Source organism: Tursiops truncatus, chromosome X (genome assembly GCF_011762595.2).
Source record: "Tursiops truncatus isolate mTurTru1 chromosome X, mTurTru1.mat.Y, whole genome shotgun sequence".
Lineage (NCBI taxonomy): Eukaryota > Metazoa > Chordata > Mammalia > Artiodactyla > Delphinidae > Tursiops > Tursiops truncatus.
Window position 1 is genome coordinate 52,314,174 of NC_047055.1, and position 26,196 is coordinate 52,340,369.

Sequence of the window (26,196 nt, forward strand, 5' to 3'; positions counted from 1 at the left end):
CAGTAAGTACTAAAAATAGTTCCAAAGAGATTGGATTCTAAAACTGCTTACATAAAAGCTGTTTATTCTGTAGATTGAGGAATGCTGGGGGAAAGACTAAAAATTTATTTCTGAGCTTTACCACTGCTTGATTTATCAAGAACTAACCTGACTTTTAAAAAAAAAATTCTTTTTTTTTTACTGTTACTGATACATCTTTGGGCCAGAGAAATGCCAGTGTTTATCCATTTGCATAGTTTCAAATGGATAAAACCACAGAGATATGGCTATTTTGGAAAACAATAGGGAAATAAATTTAATATTCTTAATACAAATATAATTGGTACTATAATAAATTTACTTTAATTCCATTAAAAGTTCATTGGTTTGCTATAGGCTGCCTAGAACTACAGAAGAGGATAGCAACTCTTTCTGAAATATTCAACATTGTGATGTCATTTAGATTCTATGCACTATTTCAAGAACATTTCTTTCAGCATTCATTTGTAGCACTGTCAAGGGAAATACAATAAAAAATGGATTACATGTAAAATGACCTGAGCCGTTAGTCACATATTTGACAATAACCTTGAAGTCACCAAGTCCCTACCTACTTTAAAGTTATATTACAGAAAGGAAAGTCATGTATTTAAGAAAGTATCAACTCTCTTCGGAAGAAAAGAATTTACATTAAAATATTAACAGCACTGGTGTTAATCTTGGCAAAGCCATGCACAAGGTTTAAGATATCATACGTTTATTTTATCTATTTGATATTTAGCAAAGACTATTTAATAGAACAATGATATTGTAGCATATGGTTCTTTTTTTAAATGTTAGTCCCAAGAAAAGTAATTCTTTCCATTGACTTTTTTTTCTTTGTTTCATCAGATTTCAACATTAGGAACAGCTTGTTTGTTTTTCCTCTTTGACAAAAGAGTACGTACTCGGGAAGGTCACTGAAAATGGTAGTGTCTTGATACTAACTTCTGTCTTAAAGGATTTTTTGTGGTGATGTATGATAAATCTATCTATTTCCTTTTTTATGGACGTGTGTCATTGTCACTATTCTGTGTCCTCCAACTAGGAGAATAATCAAACTACTTGATTATATTATTTGGAATAAGCATTCAGATTGAAATGTTTAAAAGTGTTAACTTAGGGGCTTCCCTGGTGGTGCAGTAGTTAAGAGTCTGCCTGCTAATGCAGGGGACACGGGTTCGAGCCCGGTCTGGGAAGATCCCACATGCCACGGAGCAACTGGGCCCGTGAGCCACAACTACTGAGCCTGGGCGTCTGGAGCCTGTGCTCTGCAACAAGAGAGGCCACGATAGTGAGAGGCCCGCGCACCGCAATGAAGAGTGGCCCCCGCTTGCCACAACTAGAGAAAGCCCTCGCACAGAAACAAAGACTCAACACAGCAAAAATAAATAAATTAATTAAAAAAAATTAAAGTGTTAACTTAAATTCATAATGTTATGGGCTGGAACAAAGGAGATTTTTTTTTCACGTTTAAAATAAATATATTTTATTCCTTGCCAGGAGACTCCATGGAAAAAATAAACAGTATATGAACATAGAAAGCATTGTTAAACAATTTCAATGTACAAACAGAGCCAGAGAAAGTACATCACAGGCTTGATAATATTAAAAAAAAAAATTTCCACTAGTGCTTAAATGAGAACTAAGAAACTGACACTTGTATCTGTTAACCACTCCACCCCAGCCTCCACTCTGCTTCACAGTGATTGAATCAGGCCAGAGGACGCAGATTCTCTACCTGTGACTTTGGGAGGCAATGGAAACCCCCCCAGTATCAAGCAGGAATCAGGAAGGATACAGAGTTACATGGTGAAGGTGGTAGACTAGCCCGTCATTATCCCATGAAACCTCCCAAATGGCTTGTGAATAGGTAAACAAAAACTTTTATTAACACGGAAAAGTGTTTCTGCCTTGGAGGCTATCATTACTGTAAAAATGTACCTCTAAAAAAATTGTGTAGTTATGTAATTAAACAAGTAATAAACCACTTTTAATTTAAAGTGACATCAACAATTGAACAAATGACATTTGATACTTGAACTGGCAGTTACACTATAACGGAATTATCTTCTGCTAGTACAGTGAATTTGTTGTATACCTCACTGGGCAACATGAAATAAAAGATGCGGTCTGAGAGCATCCAGAGAGCAAGCACAAGCTTCTATACTTACTAAAGTAGAACATCTTTAGCCTTATCTTGCCACACTGTACAACAGTCCCATTTCCTTACCTTGATGTCTTGGTCTGTGAAAGCAAGACAGTTATCTTTTTGACCCTTTCTTAACTGGATATGTAAGTAATCTGTTCCATAACCTTGGTGTCTTGGTTATTTGGGGTATGCAAGACAAAAGGAAAGCACCAAACGTACGGGGAAGAACAGAGCTATACTTCTGTATGTGCAGAGTCTTCAGAAGCTTAACCAGGGGGAAATAATTTTGACTGGGTCTTTGCCATGCAATCTTGAGTGTTCAAAGAGGAGAATAGAAGCTTTTAACTGGTTTTGGGTTGCACGAAATAGCTGATTTTTAGAATTAAAATGTTTGTACTTCTAGGTAAGTTAGACAGTGAGGGGCATATATTGATACATATGAAAACTTCTTGAGTTTGAATATATTTTCAGTCCAAAAACTAAGCAGCAGTAAAAATGTATTTTCCTTGCATTTTAAATCCCAGGAGTGAAGGTACTGGGGAATGTCTGAAGTAGCTAGAAAGTGTCTTATGGCAGCAGTGGTGACTGACCGACACCACTGTTCTCCACGGAGCTGGGCGAGGTGCTCGGACTGTGCAATGCTGTGTTCCCACTTGAGCTTGGGGTCAAGGGTTCATGTCCTTCAGAATTCTCCAGCATTTCCTGAATGAGAGGGGGCATCGAGCCAGGAATTTCCATTTTCAAGGTAATTACACTTTCTGCACCTTTAGCACTGATGCTGTGATCTGTGATTTTCATGAGGATCTTTGGAAACATGTGAGGCTTGCTGGATCGTCTCTTTCTGATATAAATTTTTAGTGCTTCCAGCAATGGTTCTTGTAGCTTATCTAATTTTGTTGCTTCCTCAAGGTCCTGGCGGTCTCCACAGATCAAGCAGATGGCGCTGAGAAGGCCTGTCTCCGTGTCGTCCATCTCCAGATGTAGGAGCTGGCTGGCGAAGGTGAATACGAGGTCGGTCAGGAGTCTGATCCTGGCGTTGTGCATCTGGGTTCGATTCAGGGTCAGGCCGTCTGAAAATGGCATGGTGTCTTGCTCTGGGGTATACCTGGTACAAATTCTCAGAATCAGGATGTCCAAACAGGCTGCCTTCAGCAGGGTGATTTGGTTTGCGATGGTCAAGCCGGTGAAGCCTGGTAGATGTTTAGCAAACTCCACGATCTCAATAATGCACTTGGTGGCCAGTTCACTGAATTTGTCCCAGAGGCCCAGGTCCAGTCGGACTCAATGGTCAGCACTGGAATTCCTGTTCCTGAGCCTCGCACGTGCCCAACCTGTGCGTCATGAGCGAGTGGGAGGAAACGCCCACCCTACTCAGCGGCTGCTAAAACCCCCGCCCGGGGTGCCTCCTCCAAAGGAGATTTAATTGAAGATATCAGGGTGGTTATATCCATGAGAACAGATGGATATTGAAACAAATCCATTCATCAGTTTCCAATTTTTTTTCAGTCTATTCTTCACTTAGTTTTGAAAAGCCAGGTTTTGACTTTCAGAAAAAAAGGGAAAATCTTAAACAAATGACTAAATATGAGACATATATAAATGAAACAGAAAACAAAATCTGATTCATTCTACTAATGTCCTACTTAATCCTCAAAGCCCAGAAATCTCCTTTACTCCAAAAAAGGATTTCAGTTTCTATATCATATGGGGAGGCCATTTCTTCTCTGTGTCAGGGTGTCTGAATACTGATTAACTAGATGTCATGATAAAGATGGTGGCAAATTTTCTTGAGAGAAGTCAATGACAAAGTTGTCCAAAGATTACATTCCTTGGAAATGGGTAATCATTGCAAGAATAGCTCAAATCCTTTGCTCTGTGGGGAATGGAGTTTCAAATGGGCAGTGACTAATAAGAGATGGTTCATTCTAATCGAGGCTTTGCTGAATAATTGGAAGTCATTAATGCTAATGCTATCAATGGATGAACAGACAAATCTTGTGGATGATATATATATTTTTTGTTTGTTTGTATTGTTAGTCACTAAAACATTGTTCACATTTGTTAACGAAAGTACCAGATTTTTCAGTAATCTGGTTTTTGAGAGGTAGGTTGTAGCCCAACAGTTGAAGCAGATCATCATGGAGGTGGGGGCAGGGTTTGTTGGAGGATGGCCTGAGAAGGGCAGCAAACCTGGGTCTTTTTTTCCCGTGCACATTTCAGACAGACCAAAGAGTATATTTTTTTTCCCTAATGGAAGCGAAGGATTGGCAACATTAGACATGGCTTTCTGCAGTTCAGACTTTAACTCAAATGCACATTCTTCTTTGTGGGTTAAGACTGGGCAAGGAATGGAGGCCATGGGATAGTTTTGACATGCCTCTGGATTAAGAGATAATTAAAGAGAGAAAAAAATCAGGGCAGACAATATTAGATAATGCCCAGACAAAAGTATCTTGTCCACTGAATCAGAGAAAGCTCCAGGTGAGGCCATTTATAGTCAAAGTTCTTTTCATAATCCAAGGCTTAGCCAGTTGGTACTGACCGTATGGGATATATCTTGAGACATTAAGAGGGCCTTACCTCTTACCTATCCTTTCCTGTTTTAATTTAAGGGGAGGAAGAACTCATCCCCATTTGCTTAAATGTTTTTCTGATTCTATTTTAGAAGGAAGTACCATGTCCTCTGAGATCATTTCTGATTCTTCATTATTGACCATGTTTTTAGCAAGATGGAAACATGAAGCTCAAATTTCGCTGATGTTAAACAATTCATGAGTAGCATTTTTAATATCATCAAATAAGTGATTATCATTAGAAAATTCATGATTTTCATCATCAACAGTATCATCATCATTGCCATTATCCTCATCATATTCATTACCATGATTGTTGTAGTAATTTTCCTCCTCTTACGGTACTACCTCTTCTGTACAACTGGCACTACCAGTTCCACAGGCCAAGACAGGTATCTTTTACAGAAACACAAGGAACCAACAAAGTCAAAATAAATTTTAATATCTATTAAATACATAAGCTATTGCTATCTAAATGAATTATCAGCATAGTAGATGACAAAAATATTTTTGTCACTACTTTCCAATAAAAAAATCATGTCTTCTTCTTAAAGTAGCCCCTCCATAGGAAAAAAAAACATCAGTGTTCTATAAGTATAGCTATATTTATATATTTAAGGAGTCTTAGCCTACTCAAATTTACTAGACATATTTAATATCAGCAAATACTACGCCCCATGACACTGATTCCAGGAGTGATTTAAATTATGTCTGGGATCATTTTGAATCAGGAGAAACAATGATATTTTCAAACTACTAGTAATTTTTTTCCCCCTCAGGTGCACTGAATCACACTTTTTAATCAGGGTATCAATATACTATAATATCTAAACTCTATCCAGAGAATAGTAATGTTTATAAAAGTTCTCCAAAATTAATTAGGGTCATGCCTTGAAAGGCAGAACCAGTATTTTTATGCCATGACATCTAGCAACTATGTCAATCAATGAAACAACTGAAACTTCCAGTCTTATTAAGTTAATCAGTTCTTTACAGACACAGCCAATGACAAACTTAACTAAATTGGTCCCAGTTTCACACATTAAAGCGTAGACATTTTCAGTGACGAATATAGCAGTTTAGATAAGATTATTGTAGGCATACGGTCAAAATATATTTTCATGCCTCACAATACTAAAAGAAAAAATTATAAAATTTAAGAGCTAAAAACAATTGATCATAAATAAACCCATTAGTAAAGACATTGGCTTAATAAATGCTTCTTTTAACAAGATAGCCATACTAGTGCTATCATACAAGGCAAACTGTGTTACATTCATATACTGTATCTTCAAACAGTTCTTAATTTGTCTACTGCTAGATGTTAATTTTTATAATTTCTTATCCTTAACAGTAGCAAATAGTTTTTTTTCAAAGTTTACTATTTTAACATTAGCATTTAACTATTTTAACTAATAATTTTTACACAACCATGAAATCAAATTAAAAAAATAATGATTTTACTACTGAAAAGAATAAACCTTTCTTTACTAGCTGAGTTCCCACAATTTATAACATTTTACAAACAAAAGTACTCATACATATTAATTTTATCCTTCTAATTTTTATTCTAAGATTGGAAATTAATTTGGGCAAAGGACACAATTGTTTCATATAAATATTCAATTTATAAAGTGGATTCATTGCATAAGTTAAGATTTTGTTAGTGTTAACAATAAGTGTGTTTTCTTGATATATAATAAAACAGAATAAATATTGAAATACTTTTGTGCAATTAATGAATTGTTTATCCCATCTGAATTTAGAAGAAAACCATCTCTCAAGTTACTTTGCTCTATATTTAGCATAATGTTCCCTTTCTAGTTACATAGATAAGAAAGTAACTTCTACACTGAAAATTAATTATAATATTTTGGAAATTATAAAAAAGCATTATTACTTCATAAAATCTATCAAAGGTGCTAATACTTTTTTGGGGGGGTAGGAGTTTATTAATTAATTAATTTATTTTTGCTGTGTTGGGTCTTCCGTTTCTGTGTGAGGGCTTTCTCTAGTTGTGGCCAGCGGGGGCCACACTTCATCGCGGTGCACGGGCCTCTCACTATCGCAGCCTCTCTTGTTGCGGAGCACAGGCTCCAGACGCGCAGGCTCAGTAGCTGTGGCTCACCGGACTAGTTGCTCCGCGGCATGTGGGATACTCCCAGACCAGGACTCGAACCCGTGTTCCCTGCATTAGCAGGCAGACTCTCAACCACTGCGCCACCAGGGAAGCCTGGTGCTAATACTTCTTTATGTGCTAATACTTTTCCACTTATGACTCCTAAAGTTTAAGAAACTGTTCAAATTGCATTTATTGTTTAAACATTTGTGAAGTATTCTCTCATCTGGAAATGGTCATCGTTTGAAGGTTTGGGAAAGTGTTCAAAACATCCTGACTTGTCCTTGGAGTTACTAAAAATAAGATAAATCTGCTCCTACCACACTAGGCTGTGCAAGGGTGGGCTAAAGCAGTAGTTCTCTGCTAAGGAAATTCCAACCCCCTCCCCCACACAGGGGATATTTAGCAAACTCTGGAAATATTTTTGGTTGTCACATCTAAGCAGGAGGGTGCCACGGGGACTTAGTGGGTAGAGGCCAGGTATACTAATAAACTTCCTACAATGCACAGGACAGCCCCCATCCTGTCCTACCCCATCTCACAAGAGGGAATTATCCAGCTCTAAACGTCTATAGTGCCAAGGTCAAGAAACCCTGGGCCAACACACTGAGAATTATGATCCTAAAAGGAAAAGACTAAATTGTATCCAAATGCGAAGTTTTACTCTGAAATCAGTATAACTACAATTATACTTGTAGGATCCAGCAAATAAATAATCAGAAGAGCCTCAGAAATATAAATGGAAAGAAATGAATCACATCTGTGCATTAGAATCATTTGTACAAACATCACTTTTCTATGGCAGTAAGCCGACTATAAACATATTTTCATATAGACTATCTTATCTTGTGGTTAATTGTATTTTTAAAAACTCTGAGATCACCAGTAAGTAATACCTAATTTTATGAAAATATAAATGGTTTAAATGTTTCCAGGAGGAGAAGCTTTTGACTTTATTTGTATGCTAGGCCAGAATAGCAGCAAACTAATTTCTATTTGTGACCAATGGAAGTACTATTTAAAATTTCCAAGGTTTACACAGTAGCTTGAAATTATAGGTGATAAAATCAACACACATTTAAAATGTAATACTTGAAATTAAGTGAATCCACCTAGTGTCTAATGATCAGATCATCTGATACAGAACTGGAGAAATTTGATCTTTGGTTACCAACTAAAATTTTAAAATCAAGTTTTGATTCAGGTTCCAAGACACGTCCTTATTCAATAAGAGCTAAAGCTATAGATGACAAAGAAAAACTGAACATTATGGGAAATATTATATATACATAGAAAACATTATTTTATTTATCTGATATGAATAAATGTCCAACTCTTTATTTTACATTTGTTAATTTAAACATGGTATTTTTAAATTATGTTAAACAATAATTGTTTATTATTTTTAAAATAAAAATGGTGAATATATTTGATTGGTGACAATATCATATGAAAAAACACAGTGGTTTAAATATCTAGGGTTTTGTAGATATTTTCATAATACTATAATTCTTAGAGTTTCATGCATTGCTTACTGATTTATAGATGTACAGTCAGTAAACATATGTTTATGACAAAATATAAGAAATTTTCCACAGCTCACTACATATCTTAATTAATTTGTATCATATTGAAAAATAATGGATAACCCAGTGGACAGTACAGGAAAAAACAAGAGCATGACGGCAGAATTATCACTATTTTCACTCTACCAGAAAGCTGCTCTACTTAAATCCCTTACTTATTATAACAATGCCTTTCCCTTATTCTACTAAAAGAGCTGTCATAGATGGCAAAACATATGACAATTCTTGACAGTTAAGGGTTATAAAATAAATGCTTCAAAGTATAAAGTTAGTAGAAAGGAGTTTTTGGTTTTGCTCTCTTTTGAATTGGGACATTTTCGGGGTTTTACCTCCTTTTTTAATACCTACATTAAATAAAGTTTACCAAATAAGGTCATAAATAAGCAAAGGTATTTTCAGTCCTCGTGCAGCTACAAGTCTTAGTTTAAAAGGGTGAGATGAGGGGGACAAAAAGAGGTACAAGTTTAACCATAATAGGAAAATACTGTGCATTTGGAAAGTCACGTCTTGATACGATTTTTAGAATAAAATGTTCTCAAAATCAAGTTCTAAACTATAATGTACACAAATACATTCTGTAGCATTAATAAGTTACTTTGATTAAAGGATGATAATTGGGCAATGTGGTAAAAGAAAATTATTTTTTTATCTTGACTAAGAATTAATGTAAAGGTCTTATATGCCAAAGCCAGTATAATATTACATTTCCCCTCTGGAAATCAAAGCAGAACTTAAAATTGTTGGTATCACAGCCTCTGTACGTTTTCACAACCTCAGTAAGCCAATAGTTAGAAGAAAAATGGTTTAAGGAAACATGTACAACTACCAAAAAATCTGCAAAGTGAATGTAGCTACATCAAAATAAATTGTTAAAAGAGGAATCTCTTTATCAATGATTGAGGTTTGTGATACCTAGAAAGTCCAATTTGAAATTCCCTTTAAAAATCCCTACTATTCTAAATAAACACACCAATTTGCTTTGACTATCTTCTTAGAAGGGGGAAGATGCTGCTTCTTGTAAAATATCCTATATATAATAAAAACCAAGGACAAAGCTGCTACAACACTGATCAGAACTAGAGGGGATTTTACTAATAACAGGAAAAAACATCTAATGGAGATGTGAGTTTATCCAATCCCATGAATAATTCTGGAATTTAAAGAAGTTTTCTGGGAGACTTTTTTTAAATTGAAGTATGGTTGATTTACAATACTGCATTAGTTTTAGCTGTACAGTCTGGGAGTCTTGACATACATTTGCTGAAGTAGAAAATTTCTAGGAAATATTTTTAAAGTATTTTGGAGAAAAAAGGTAATGGGAAAAGATATGATTCACTTAAATCTGATTATTAACCATAGAATAACAAAGTATTGACTACAGTTTAGAATGAATAATTTATATAGAATTATGATCAATTACTTTCATGCACATAATAGCAAGGACAAGAAGCCTGAATATTAAAGTGATGCTCAAATTATGTTTTGATTATCAAACTATAATTTAATGTAATCACAATTTCTCAAAAATTTGACAACCTTGGGATATATATTTTTGAAGTATAGCAAAACCCTATCAATGATAGTAGACTGGTAAACATTTAATAAATACTGGTTTTAACTTCTGAAAAAGACATTCTTCTCTGATTAAAATCATTTGTGGGAGGAGATATGGGGATATATGTATACATATAGCTGATTCACTTTGTTATACAGCAGCAACTAACACAATATTGTAAAGCGACTATACTCCAATAAAGATGTTAAAAATAAATAAATAAAATAAAAGCAGGTACTAAAAAAAAATCGTTTGTGATTTGGTAAACTGCCAAGAGGTGGAAGAAAAACAATTAATATAAAGTTAAGGAATCTAATAATAAGCAATTTGCATTTTAAAACATCATTACTCTAAAATCAAATGTATACTATTAAACCATTGGATTATTAAACTAGCTGAACTCTATACCACATTTTGTATTTAACTTGATTTTTATTACCACCAGAATTATTAAGTTTGTAGTGATTGCTATTAACTCTATTACCTAGATACTTGAATCTAATTCAATTCTTTTTATTAGGGACTATACTAAAATATTCAAGCTATCTCTAAGAATTAAAGGCAAGTTTCAAAATAAACATACTTGAAATGTGTTTACTAATTCATTGAATCGCTTTGCTTTTCATGAATAATGTCATATAAAAGAACAGTAATCCTGATATGCACAATTGACTTTTAAAATAGAATTCTGCATCATATCTGGTTCTATGAGTCAAGGCATATAGGACAGTTAGGGGGTGAAATTTAAATTTATCTTTAGAAAAATGATTAGCTCAACTAGAATAGGATATGGGCACTCTTAAGTCACCATCAGAATACACCTGATATATATATATACAATATATAATATATATCTCCTGATGGTGACCTAAGTGCCCATATTTATCTATCTAAAAATATATATTTATATTTAGTATGTATGTAAAAAAAAGTTCAAAACGCTGAATGAAGTCCAGGCAAATCCATGAAGAAAACTAAAACATATGATGCAAAAATAATTAAATGATTATTGGTGACATCATGTTTTTTAATGTTGGTGAGTGGAGAAACAACAACAGAGTACAATTTGATACTGCATCCAAGTATCCATTATTATTCTCAAATCAGTATAATGGAGGAAAATATAAACTGTTCTTTTAAAAGTATTTATGAAGAATATGTCCATGCAGATAAAATCACTATTCTTCTCTTACAAAAACCACTCAAGGCTCTTATCTACAACCTAATTTTTAGTTCGAAAAGATGTGCAAGAGGTTCTCTAACTCATCAACTGTTTAGGCTATACTCAAATGGCCTCTAGATAAATAGGTACTCAGGGAAAACAGTGTAGAAAAGGAGAAATGGGGTAACACATTTAACTTCTTAAAACCTTAATTGTTTAGAACCTTGGCCAGAGGCTAATCCCTCCTAATTTTTGTGAGTCAAAGCTTGGAAGCAAAGGACAGATAGCCTTCATATATTTAAATAATGATTAAGGAAATCATATGTCCAAAATAAAAGAATTTTTAATGAAATTACATCTGCTTTCCATGCCATTCTCTTGCCTGTTTAGCTTTAGTGAACACTACATGAGATGAACAATGCCAGCTCAGAAAAGGATTCACCCTACATAAATTTGATGATAGCATGTCTGCTGCCAGATAATTCTTCACAAGCCAATCTTTTGCCAATTGAGCTAACTCAGAATTGTTCACCTGAGAATTGTTCAGCTAAAATAAATGGAGAGTCCAGTTTGTGTTAGTGCAAGTAATAGTTTACTTCATTAATATTCAGGAAGTGGCAGCTTTCTGGCTCAAGGTAGTTCAGACCTTTAGGAAGAATAGGAAACATAAAATGGCAAAGAAGAAATTAGACATTTTGGGTTTTATGTATTGTGACCATATATTCTTGGTCCCTGTTTAATTATTAAGAGGTGCCCTTTCACTTTTAAACTTGCCCTTATTTGGAGGATAAATTATGTGGTTAGCCTCATTTTATACAACAAAAGTAAATAACAGAAAACCAGGTGAGGATAAAATAGAGGCTAAAACATATATATACACAAAGATATGTATAAGGCACCCAAAGATAATTCTCTTTTTAATCTACAAATTGAATCTGAACTCTACAGGTCAAACTGTTTGTCCACTGTGTCTGTGGAAATCATTTGAGAAAGCAACACTTAAAGTAACTACAAATATTGCCTAAGCAATAATCAAAATAAGCAGTTATCTTTTAAAGCAACTAGGACAGCAAATCCAGTTATTTGTGAAACAGAAATTGCTAATGTGTGAAATCATAGAGTTATGCAGTCAGTTATGTGCGGGGAAAAAAAATCTTCCAATATCATAGTAACACAAAATACAAAAGCTGTTGTCAGTAAAAAGAATTGTGGATAACTCATTGTGGCAATGCACTGCAAATATGGGTGAATCAACTATCACTAACCCATTGGAGCAATTAAGTTTAAGAAAGCTTAACAATTGTGGCAGATGAAACAACTGTCAGTAAACTGTGTAGCAAACCATGAAGATACTTTGAAATAACTCTTGAGGTTATCTAAAACAATAGTTTGTTTACTTATAGCTGAATCTAATTAATACACTATGCCTTAAAATGGGGAAACAATACAAAAATAATTGCTTAACCAAATACCACAGTTGTCTCATAATATCAGGGAGCTATTTGGTAAAATGCTATTTTTACACTAATCAATACTCAAATAAGGCCAGCCACTAGATTGTAGGGTATGTAGAAGATTATCTCAGACAGGAGTCAATTTTTTGCCTCAAACCTTTAACAGTCTAGATTACAGAAGGCCAGACATAGTTAAAATGAGATTACTATTTACAAAATACCAAATAAAACAAGTGGAGAAAAATTTTAAGTTACTTTAAACTACTTAAATTTGCCATAGTATGATTATATTTGTGTAGAATATACAGCTCAAGAAGTCATGTCTATTAGATAAATAACAAAAAATCAGATTTCTAAGAGTTAAAGGGATTAAAATGTCAGTTTTATTAATCTAGCTATTTTGCATGTAAACTGGTTTTCTATGTGAGACCTCTAGCTTTATAAAAATCCGTTCGTTTTACCAATTAGGTATTTGATGTAAAGCATCATTTGAAGGACTAAAGCAAAACTCGAGGCAGCTAAATATGCCTGAAAACTCAAGACGGGTTTTCTGGAGAAAATAGATTTCAGAGAAATGTCTAGAATCCTAAAAGCTCCAGATGGATAAGCTAGTTCAGCCTATATAGAAGCCATCCAACAATGTTTCAACTCAGTGCCATATATATACCATCCCCAATGAGGAAATTTTCACTTTTCCAGTCCCATGAGTACTTCTAGTTAAAGATACATTCCCACACCACTACAATGGCTTCCAAAGGCTTAAATATGATAGGATGGTCATCGCTACTTCTTCGACTTAGAAAGTTCTAGACTGGTTTTGGAATCTAGGATAATGAGGTATTTGAAGGGGTGATATGGTTTTGAAGAAAATGCTATGGCTATCTGTAGCTGGTCCTTCAGGAATCACTTTCCTCAGAGTAAAATTAAAAGATTTGAAGGCCTCCTGAAACTCACAAAATCTGTTAAATATTTAAGTTCTCAGAGGAAAAGCAGTGTGACACCACTAAATGAAGTCAAGAATATAATAATCAAAATCAGAATTTTATAGTTTTTTGTGTATTCAACCAATCTAAGTAGCCTTCATTTCATATTTACTTATGGAAGGGAGTTGAATATCTAAGTTAATCAAATATTCATTACTTTGTATAATCTAAACACGATTATATTTTCCTACTTTTTGATAGCTATATGCACTCTCACATTCATCCATACAATCATTCAGTGACTTCAATAATGCACTATGTTCAACTAAAATTAATCTATAAAGTTCTACACTTCTTTATTTATAATCCATTAAATTGTTTTTTTTTTAATTTTTTCATCCCTGGATTGTTTAGAGCATCACTTTGTTCTTCTGTTAACTATTTATTTCATTATTTTCCTTACTGACAGCAAAGCTCTTCTTGTCCCTGACTAAGCTACTATAAATGGATGCTTCTAAGCAAACTCTTGTGCTCAGTGAATATAAGGGCCCCCTCCTAAACCAGGAAAACATACTAGTATCCATGAAAGTGTAGTTCTAGCAAATATCCTGCTGCAAAAATGACTTTTAAAACCTATTTAATTTAGAATGATTAAAAATTTAAAAATTCAAATTTGTTATTATATATCTCTCCTACAGAATCCACTGCAGAAAGACAATTTTGACCAACTTACAAGAAAAGAAATAGGAAAATAGAAAAGAGTTCAGTGTGAAAAAGAAAAGACAAGATAGGACATCTAATTTTTTAAAATGGCATATGAATGAGATGTAAATAAAGTAATTCCAGATGGTAGAAGCTGTATATGAGAAAGTATTCACATTAGCAATATCATAGTCATATGGAGGGCCAGGAGGAGGGAAAGACAAATGAGGAGAAGGAAACATTTGATTCAAGAGACAAGTTAAAGAAGGTAAATGGAAGTTTGTTTTAAATTGAACTAAGTCAAGAAATAAATGTGGAGCCAGTGGCACTGATTGAGAAAGAGAAAAATGCTGTCATATATTCCTCTGTATACATATATAAAATATGTGTGAAAAGTTTAGGTTGTAAAATAAGGTTTTTAAAGAGTATAGAGCATAATTTTAGAAAAGTTGGAGGAGACTACAATCTTAAACCAGAGAGCAAAACCCGTAACTACTGTTTATAAAACACTTTTCTTCAAGGCACTCAGCAAATTTTATGTATTTTTCTTATTTCATTAATTTTTATAATATCCCTGCCTGTTAGATAAAGATAATTTTATTTTCACCATTATATAGAAGAGGAATTGGAGGCATAGACGACAAGTTTAAGAATTAAGATAATAGAAGGACTTATGTAATTACCACCACTAGCACAGGAATTAACATTTTCATCAAAAAGATTTTATTTCCAGTCTTGAAATTGTTTTTCAGATAAATGTTGGCAGAAAGTATCACTGCCACAATTGCAGACCTAGTAAAAAATAAAATATCATGAATTAATGAGAGTGCTGGGTGAAAATCTACTGAAAGTAGATTGGGAAATTTTAACTTGTCTGAAACTGTGGACACTTAAATATAATTCCATGTTCTTAATGTCAGAATGACCAATTCAAGATAAAATGTTCTTTTAATACAATAAATGTTTTCTTCCTTACTATCATTAGTGTAGAAATATATTCCCCATAATGCCTTGTTATTAAGCTCCCTGGGGACAGTGACTATTTTTCAAACGTATTTTTATCCCTCAAGACTTTGTACGCTGGGCACTCATTAAGTATATGTTAAATTTAGATGACTGGAATTAGACTAAGATGTTAGTTGGTAGTCAGTTACCGTTACAACTAAGAAAATAGTAGAACAGCTTTCCATTCTTTAGAGCTTTACTTCATTCTATTGGAGAAGCTTAAAATAATGGAGTTCTATATTTAAAATAAGCAATAGGATAAGATATGTTCATGAGAACATCCTCCATAAAATAAAATTCCTGGTTAAGTGAGATCTCAAGGACAAATGTAAATTAGGTGAGATAACCTAAAACCTCATTTTACGCATTCAACTTTTAAAACTCCTTGTTTTGTTGAATAAAACAAAGTTTAAAAGTAGTTTTTTCAAAAGGTTTTTTATTTCTATTTCCTATTCTATAACCTTGTATTACTTTTCTTAGTTTACCTGCAAGTTTACAGACATCTACATGCAGCAATTAAAATATAAACACTCTTTCACTGTGTTAAAAATAAAGCAATAGGTTTCTTATGACTGATTATCTAGAATTACATCTTACATTTCACAGCAAATGAAAAATATATGGACAGCTATAGTTTTATTGTTTTAGTTGCTAAAAGACACATTTCTGTGTGCTTGCATGTGGATATTATATTTTGATGCACTGAGCTCTCTAGTGATGAATATTTAACTTTTTACGAAGAAAAACAACCATTATCATATAATTGTGGAATAATATTGGTGGAGATATATTAATTTCTGCAAGCAAAAGACCAATGTATAAAGAACACTTCAAAAATAGTTATTTAAGCTCTGTGTTTTAAAATTAAATTGAACTTAATACTTTCCTTCCTCTGGTACCTTCTATGTTCATTCAGAAACTAAGACACTTCAACAAAGATATACTAAAATTTAATTTGTGGTCAAAGCAGTTTATTTTCTCTATTATGCTATCGAATTATTCACACTTTTTTACTGATTTATGAAGATGACTAAACTGATAAATGTGAAGGGAGAATACTAATTTCTTTTGTATTTGATTTTGAAGTGAGAACTATTTTTCATATGCATTTTATATTTTTTGATAAAGAATAATTTCTTCAAAATTGGTCCAAATTCACATAAAAGCATAAAGCATAAAGCTTGGTAAAAGCATAAAGCTATTTAAATTATTTTATTGATTGAATTAAGTCAAAATCAGAAATTTCCCCCCAAATGACCTTATTGCTTTTATCATCACTTCTGAACAAGATGTTATCACCTCTGGTACAAAAGTTTTACCAATCCATCATTTTTTTTTGGTCTAAGATTGAACGAAGGATCATAATTCAGTTCACTAAGAGTGTTGTTATACAGTCAGTATAATGTTGTATAGATCAAAAAAATAATTTATGCTGAACTAACTACACACATTGGAATGTTTATTATCTCAGATTATTAGCATCGATCAGAATTATGGGAGCCAAGTAGATCTGTATAACCAAACCTCATGTTTTCATGAAAGAGTTCTATAATTTTGTCATATAATTAAATATATATTTAATAGATTTTAAGTCTTTCCCTTTGGCAGGCACAAAATTAAACATAAAATTGTTTCTTATTTAGATACAGTGAACAATGGAATAACAGATCAATAAACCTGTGCCTAATAATAATCCATGTAAAATTTAGCAGTATTTCTTATAGCTAGTTGCTATTATCAGGTCAAAGGGCAGAATGTGAGTAAATTAATCAAAGTTGGGGACATACATTTGCTCTTCAGAATCTTAGTTTATAAATTCTAGAATTGAGCTATCTAAAATGTCCTACATATATGTGTTGCATGTGGGACTATTAATAACACGTGTATTTAATGAAAGGCATTAGTGGACTATATTAACCAGGCCTCTGATAATAGCAATGAAGTCAAAAGTTACTTAATCCTATTAGTGTCACACTCTCATTGTAATAAGACCTGACAACATTAATAAAGATCCATTTATGAAGAGAATGAGTTTTATGTTGTCATTTTTCCCCACTGGAGGTACACTTTGATAATAACCCCTAGCTTTCAGGGACCTAACAGTCATTTGACTGTCACCTTTTTTACTTTTTAGCACAGATCAAAAATGTTAATCTGCACATCATAGAATTCAGAGAATATAAAATCAAGTTATCTTAAAGCTGAAAGGGTGAACTTCCAAATAAAACTTCATTTTATAGTTGAAAACTGAGAAAATCATTATATTCAAACTCTTCTGAATATCTTTAGAGGCAGCTTTGCTTTCTAAAGCAGTTAAATACATTGTTTGTTATAGCATATTATGTATATTATAGCATATTATAACATTGTTTGTTATAGCATATTATGCCTGCAATGGCATTAATGAATTTTACTCACTCCTCCTGATACTACACACTACTTTGATCTATTGATACATATGATAAAGAAATATTAATTCCTTTAGAATAATAAAGTTTGCTTGCTCTTTAGCTCCACGATATATTATTTGATGTCTCATTCTTGGCAAGTGTATTCAAGGTTACTAAATCTAATGGTAGATAGAATTTTCACAATTTGGATTTTCTAATCCCAGATTTCAAAGCAAATCTAAGTCTAACCTAAATTTCATAAATCCAAACTCTTGATCAATAGGCAATATGTTTAGTTCTCATTTAGTTTTTAAAGTAAAAACCAAATATATCTTATTTTAAACAAAATAGAAACAAGGTCCCAAACTTTGATTATGTGAAAAGACTCTGGCCAAGATTAATTTTTTTTGAGGTGGATGTAAAAGATGAGGATGCTTTATGAGATGGGCAAAAATGTGTGAGGGCTTTGAGTCGGGTCACGAATCTGAGAAAAATTTGACCTTCACGCTCCGTCAGCACAGTCAACCTTTGAAACATTGTCATGCCTGCCTCAAGGGGACCAATCAACACACTGCCACTGGGCTAGTATAGAAATATTATTGCTGATATATGTGAGGGAAGATGAAAATCTGAAGCAGAAAATGAAGACATATGCAACATCATTACACAAACTAATTTCCCCTGAGTTCCAACCATGGAAAGAAGTAGATCCCTGTGGTTTATATCCATATCCTGAGTCAGATTGGGTGCTTGAAGTATATTTCTATTTGTGAATGTACTAGCTTCCCTGACAACAGACTTAGAATATGAAAAAAAGCTTTATAAGAAACAGGCTGTCAGAATAATAAGGTGGAAGTTAGAAAGACATTGTAACTTTCTACTCCTGGACAACAGCTCTGTCAAATACTACTAGGGCTCAGTGGTATATATTTATTAGATAGATGACACATAGATGCAGATAATTATATATATAGTATACAATATGTATGTAGGTATAGTGTACACGTAGTATATACTATATACCATGTATAACATATATTTTAAAATATATTATTTAATAACATTTAAAAATTATGTTTATAATATATATATAATATTTATAATATATAAAAATGGCATATATATACACATATATATATGTGTGTATAGAGAGATATATATAATTATAGATCTTTAGCATAGCTAGTCCAAATTAAGGGAAATTATATCAGAATATCATGGGGAATTCTCATTATACCATGTCTTTACTTGAGACAGGGAAAAGGGAAGATTTCACTTCTGGATATTATTTTAAGTGGCAATTCACATCAAAAACTTTTATAGATGAAGCTTTTTTTTTTCTTTAGAGTAACCTAATCTCTCAAAAATTTGAAAATTAACCTTGCCAAGATCATGTGGATAAGTTTTATTTTACCATAATTTTCTTTGTACTAAGCAGAATCACTTGGTAATCATGTTATTCATTCATTCCTCACTTTCTTTTTACTTTGTCTTTTTTCATTTTCTTCTTCTTCCTTCCTGTTAAACTTGCTGTGATCCTCACCCTCAAGGTTATCTATCTGTCTCTTTCTGTCAATCAAATCTAAGAGTCAGAAGACCTTATTCTGGTTCCCAATTTACTAGTCATATGATCATAAACAAAACAAATTATTACCCTGAAATGCAATATCCAAATTTTTAAAGTGTGTAATCATAATGCTTTCCTTGTTTATGCCAAAGCACACCTAATATCATGAAATGCATAAATGAAATTAAAATATTTATATATTAATTTTTTGAAGATCAATATTGTATGTTTTGTCTTATGTTACATTTTATTATATACATTTTGATACATTTATCAAATACCTTTATTTTCAGTTAATTATCTTGTTAATTAACATAGATTTGTTAATAGCAAGACACTTTCATGTGTAAATTGACCTAATTTTTCCTAGAATTTTTCCCTATATCTCCCCCTTCTCTCCCTTCGTTATCTGAACTTTTCATATAAATTTTAGATTTCCTTAGTTAAGATAAACTGTGATTTTGTTATTCTTGTCTACTCAACAAAAATAGAACAAGTTAACATTAATTAAATTCTCAACCTCTGCAGGAAAGATCTTTTAAAATAAATTAGTATGGTTGGCCTACTTACTTTCAAATTATAACACTTTTTAAAATTTATGGATGAATCATAACATGTTTCTTTTTTTATTTTTATTTAACCTCCCTATCCCCCCTCCCCCAGTGTATATACCACTTTCATGACAGGACCTTTTTGCAAGTCAAAGTGCACTCAGTTAACCCATGAGATGGCCCTCTGCAAGCCCAGGGCTATGCTTTGTGTTCCATAATTATTATTTTTAACAAGCAGTCAGGACAGTATTTTCCCATTGGGCCATACAAATGCCCCAGTACTTAGGTACATCACTTTTGGCTTATCACACATTCTAAAACAGAATGAAATTGTAGAGCATGTCTATTTCTAAGACTCATCTAAGAACCTCTAGTGAGCCTGTCTTTATGTCACTTGCTGATAATCTTTCAAAGAAATTCAAATGAAAATAGATTTTAACAAACCTAAATTAAGCCAGTGGGTTTATTTGTTTTTTTTTTTAATTTGAATTTGTTAAGCAGCTTTCAAGACAAATCAGAAATTTCTTGGAAGTTCATTAAGCTGCCCTGAGGGAGACATTACAAAATTATTCTTTCAGTAAAGCACTGCATTTCAAAATAACACATTTGTCAGGATTGTTGGGTGGAGAGACCCTATTACTAATTCCTGATTTAAATTTGGTAAGGTCCCATTTTGATTTGAATCTGTCAATTTTTATTTTCCAAATAAATTGCTTTTCTTTGTTTAGGCTGTGCTCTCCAAAATAGTAGCCACTTACCACAGGTGGCTATTAAAGTTAAGATTAATTAAAATTAAAAATTCAGTGCCTTGGTAATAGTAACCACATTTGAAGTAATGAATAGCCACATGTGGCCAGTAGCTACCATATTGGATACCACAGATAATAGAACTTCCGTCATCACTGCTGGACAGTGTAACTGTCCAGTCATCTACTGGACAGTGTAACTTTAGAGATAGTATCCACTCTGCTATGCAACTTACTGTTTAAAGTAATAAGCCTCACATTTCTATAAACAGTCAAATGTTTCAATGCATCTCGAAAAACCTTCTATGCAGGTGTATCTACCCTCTACTTAGTGCTTATTCTTCCCAATTCTGCCCCTGTGAAATTTATATCATCAATCTCATATTATGACTGGAGAAACTAAAAGTAAGAAAGATTAAGCTGGAGGTGGCTTGTCTAGTCGGTGGTAAGCACAAAATTGTGATCTATATCTTTCTGACTTCTGCATATTTTTGCATTTCATCAGATAAGGAGACACTATTGCAAGGACCTTACTTAGAAATGCTTATTTATAAATCATCCATCTGTTTTCAGTTTTTACTTCTTATATTCACACACAAATCTGCATTTCACTTGAAATCACTCAAAAGATCTCCAGAGTTCGATTTCTGAATGTATTTATAAACAAATATATCTTCACAACATATCAGCTTCATCTGAGCAGTTTTCCAATATTACACAACCTCCATACTAAAACCTTCAGATGATATTCATCAAAATATCTTATTTATGTGTTCTTTGAATAATTTTAACATTGGTCATTATGATAATCATAATCTGGTAATGCATAGTTAGAAAATGTTTATAAAACTTTGAAAATTGCTTGACCATATCTATATTATACCTGCACATTTGTTCTTTTACACATTTGCCAAGATCATTCAAGTGCATTGTACTATATCACATACCCCAATCTGAGTTTTCTACTACTCTATGTACCATATAGCCAATTAAAAATATTCTCCCATTCGCTTGATAAATGCAGTCTCTCTGCACATACTTCAAAGAATACCAAATATTCCATCTATTCTTCCCTCTGCATTTACCACCCCAAGACCCAAATCAAGCCAAAATAGGTTCTTTAGGTTAACTGAAACTCTTTGACTGAAAAATTGACTTACCCTTTACTGCAAATGAATGCTCTGTGTTTTCAAAGAATTGGAACAAAATGAAAATATTTAACATTAACAAGACATATCTAAAATTTAATCTCATTTTGTGACTCAAGAGATGCTTAAAGATCTTGCTTTGACTTGAAATCAGCATGAAAAATATTTTTTACTACTATATCTGTGTAGAAATGCTAGTAATAAAAATGTTCTATTCACCCCCAAAATAAATGTATTTGGCTTCTTTTCAAAGGACAAGATAAAGCTTTCTGTCTCAAATAATCACATAGAAAACCCGATAGGTTTGTGGATTCATTCTTGACATTTAGATTTGCTTGTTTAGGCCAAGTTTGAGGCAAAGTCATGACTAGACAGATTAAAAGTAAGATACTGTGTAGGTTATTGATTTGTAAGCAGCAAGGCTGAACTCCTTGTCTGACCACTATAATAGATTGTTAGTGGAAACACAAATAACTGCTTGAAAATGAATATACATAAAATGAAGATTCATAAACTCCATGCAATTGCAAAAATTGCATTGATAAATTTTCTTTGCTATGCTTTACTTAAACTTTGTAAAATTGTGGTGATGGCTTACTCAAAACTTGAAGTACACTAAGATTCTTTTTTTTTTCTTCCCTTTAAAAAATGTGCTATCTTTAATGAAGCATTTTTAAAACGCACCTTAATTAGTTGGTAGTTTTGAACTCCGTTTATTCCTATGTCAGGATCAATGGCTGCTGGGAGAGCATATCGAGAGTTTATAGCTGAGTTCTCTGGAATTGATATGTTGATAACCGTTGCAGGGAATAATGGTGCATTATCATTTATGTCTTCTATCAGAAAACGTATTTTAACCAGTCTAAATATTTCATCTGGCAGAACGGCAACCTCCACCTCATAAAAGCAACGGGTGTCCACTAAGACACCAGCACATAATTTCTCACGATCAATGCGAGCTCCAGTAGTGAAGATCTCACCAGTACCCTCTTCAATTCGAATCAGTGGCACATCTCCGGTCTTGTACACTAACTTGAACTGCATAGGCGTTGTTAAGGACTTGTCTGGAATTAGCGACAAGTTGAGGTCTTTCAGCAAGTCGCCTATCAGGACGTTTTCTGGCATTTCTTCCCGGACGGTGTAGTTCTTCTCCTGGGCGCCAGACTGAAACACGACGCATGCTAACAGGACCGCAAATATATACGTCCCGGACAACAAGTCCATACCAGGCAGGATTGCACTAGTTTTTTTGTATCAGTCCACAGAGAACTGCCAAAGAGAAAAGAAGGGTAGAAAAGAAAGAGAAGAAAAAGAGGAAGAGGAAGAAGAAGCAATTATTAAAGCCAAGCATTAATGTATGTTAACTAAATGCTCAGTTTTAAATTAAAATTACTAAATGAAATAAACAGCAAGGTCCTACTGTATAGCACGGGAAACTATATTCAATATCCTGTAATAGATCATAATGTAAAATAATATGAAAGAGAAATACACACACACATATATATATATATATATATATACATATATATAACCAAACCACTTTGCTGTACAGCAGAAATTAACACATTGTTAATCAACTATACTTCAATAAAATAAAAATTTGCCAAAATCATTAAATGAAAATACTAGCACGAAAAACACTGTTAAATAAACTAATGACAGATTTGTTTGAATCTAATATTATGCATTTTTACATCAAGATGAAAGGTAAATTAAGCAAGATACGTTGAGTAATTATGAGACCCAGAATATTTATAAAGGTGTTCACCATTGATAAGATATATAAAAGATAATATTATAACAAGACAGTTAAAAGTAATAAAAATAATTTAAAACATTTAATTCAATAGTTAAGGAAAAGTAAAGGGATATGTGTTACTAATAACAAAAATATAATCATTTACTCTTTGTTACAATGTGGTTTTCAAATGCAATTCTTCTATGTGTCATGAATGTTTTATACAATATTCTGTGTGTTCAGCTCTGGGCTTCAAAATGTAAATATCGATCTAGGTTAGGAAGTTTGGATTAAAAAGAAAAGTCCTTTCATAGAGGAGAGGGTTCAATATGGCAAATGCCTAAACATGGGAAGAACAATCATGTGAAAGAGGATTAAAGTTGTCTTTCTTTGGATGAGAGGAACAAGAATAGGTATAAAATTACAGGGAGGCAACTTTCAGATCAACTTAAACAACTGCCTATTAAAGCATTCTGGAAAAAAAATGGTTTTCAGGAGAGATTGAATTCCATATATTTGGAGGTACTGATACAGAAGCTGTATCACTAGTTTAGATCTACATATTTATGATTTGTTAGACAATATTCAAACATTCAATGAGAGAACTGGAGTGCAAGGCATCCCAACTCTGAGAGTTTGTTTATAGATTGCATAAAGTAGTCCATGTGAAAATGGGTTTTCACATCTACAGACTGACATAAGAATTACCCAACTACATGAAACAGCTTGACTAGGGTTTAAAAATAAGAAAGGCATTTTAAAAGACTTTATCAAGTTAAAACAGAGAGTCAAAAAACAAAGAATATCTCTGGCTCCTTTCCCCCTCCTTGCTTATTATTTTTCATTCACTGAAATCTGCCACTTTATTTCAGTTCTCTAGTTCTTCTGAAAAAATTCAACAAGGAATTTTTATTTCTTTATAAATTGCAAATTTGTCTTCAGTTTCCTTTATTAATTCTCAATTCCTAATCTCAAATTTATTTGGTGGATACAGTCTCAATTTGGTATATTAAATATCTTTTAATATCTAGTATTATGAAACATTTTAATATGCTTCTGGATGTTATTTGTAGGTTATATAAACACAAAGTGAAATTTGTGTTACACTGCTTTAAATCCTATTAGATATTATATTTTTATAATTAAGTAGGGATTAATGCAGCTCTCAATTCATTCTGAAGTTTTAAAGAATTAGCTAACAGATGGTCATTTAAAAATCTATTATGGAAAACTATTAATGCACATAGGTATCTAATTAAGGAAGTTCTCAATTTTTATTGGTAATTGATAACCAATTAAAATTTACAAAAATTTTAGTCATAGTTCTACAAACAGGAGGACTCATGAAATGATATAAATAACTTGCTATGGATATTATGATCTGATTATGCCAGACAATGTATTACATTAAATAATTTTAGAAAATATGCATATTGACAGGCCTGAAGACACAAGAGTGGGGAAAAAGAAACCTTCTTATTTGCAATCAGTAACAGAACAAAAGCATTTGTTGCAACAATCGAGATAGCTTGGGTCACAAATAGAACAAAGAAATAAGCTAAATAGACTTGAAGCATCTCATTTTATAAATTCTTATCACAGAATTTAAAAATTATATATTATGAGTCCAACCACTTTCCTATGTTGGGCAGTTGGCGTCATTTATAAAAAAAATTAAGTATAATAGTGAGTAATGCTGATGCTGAAGACATTTTCTATCCTAGTAAACAACACAAAAAGACTATTGCCTGTGGTATTTTTAGCATCATTTGCTCAATGGTGAGCATTGGGATTACCTAATATAGCAACCTTTTCAAGACTCATTCTCTTGTGAATTATTGGCCTTATACTCCTCTATGAATGTGAGAATTAAAATACTTCATTTTTACTTACTATGAGTTAATATGCATACATATATGTGTGTCCTATTGTGACTCTAGAACATCTAAAAAAAACTGAGTGTCTAAGTGTGTGATTTTATAAATACCATGCAAACATAAGCAAAAATAAAAATGGGGCACTTACAATTAGAATTAAAACTACCACTCTATTCTTATCTTACCCTTAGGTATTACACGTTATTACAACTGGCAGAAGAATACTACAGACCATTTTTTAAAACATTGTGTGCATGTTGCAATATCCTAAACAAGAGGAGGGATTAAGAAAGTGACCTAATTCTAAGCAGTCCCCCTCTGCCAATCCATTCTAAATGTGTTCTACTCTACTTTAATAATAACATCAAATAAAACATTTTAAAATATGTTTCATCACTTGAAATTCTTTCAGAGGTTTTGAAAACCAGGAAAAAAAATGGGAAAAAGGACAATTCAATTTCTAAAACTTAGGCAAATATACATATTGCAAACCTAGAAGGACTATTTACTGTCTAGTTAGTAATTAGTTTCATGAAAGGGCAGTCACGTATTCAACAAATATTTATTAAGCAATTTGTGTATGCCAGGCACTGTTGTAGACACTGAGAATAAATCAGTGAACAAAACAGGCAAAAACCTCTGCCCTCACAGAGTTTATAATTGATAGCAAAAATATTCCAGAATATCTTTAATTCAGTGTTCAACAAATGTATAACAAAGTCAACTCTGCCTCTATCAGGATGTAAATATGCATGATAAAATAACCTCAATCTCCAGATTCTGATTCCAACCCTTGCAGTTACCACTTGAAAATGTATTGTTATGTTTAAAATTTAAAAAATTTTCTTTTAGGGCTTCCCTGGTGGCGCAGTGGTTGAGAGTCCGCTTGCCGATGCAGGGGACACGGGTTCGTGCCCCGGTTTGGGA

The 26,196-nt window shown here is 32.8% G+C and overlaps 1 protein-coding gene and 1 pseudogene across 5 annotated transcripts in view; both read right to left on the bottom strand.

The window, feature by feature from the left end:
- PCDH11X (protocadherin 11 X-linked) overlaps positions 1 to 22,905 on the bottom strand; it is a 708,447-nt gene extending 685,542 nt beyond the window's left edge. For all 5 annotated transcript variants that reach the window (XM_073798965.1, XM_073798964.1, XM_073798963.1 and 2 more), the window contains exon 1: positions 22,336 to 22,905. In XM_073798965.1, coding sequence (XP_073655066.1) covers positions 22,336 to 22,875 — 540 coding nt within the window. In that variant the 5' untranslated portion in view covers positions 22,876 to 22,905. The remainder of the gene's footprint in view (positions 1 to 22,335) is intronic.
- LOC101333617 (retinoic acid receptor beta pseudogene) lies at positions 1,617 to 4,887 on the bottom strand (annotated as a pseudogene).
- Positions 22,906 to 26,196: the final 3,291 nt, after the last annotated feature.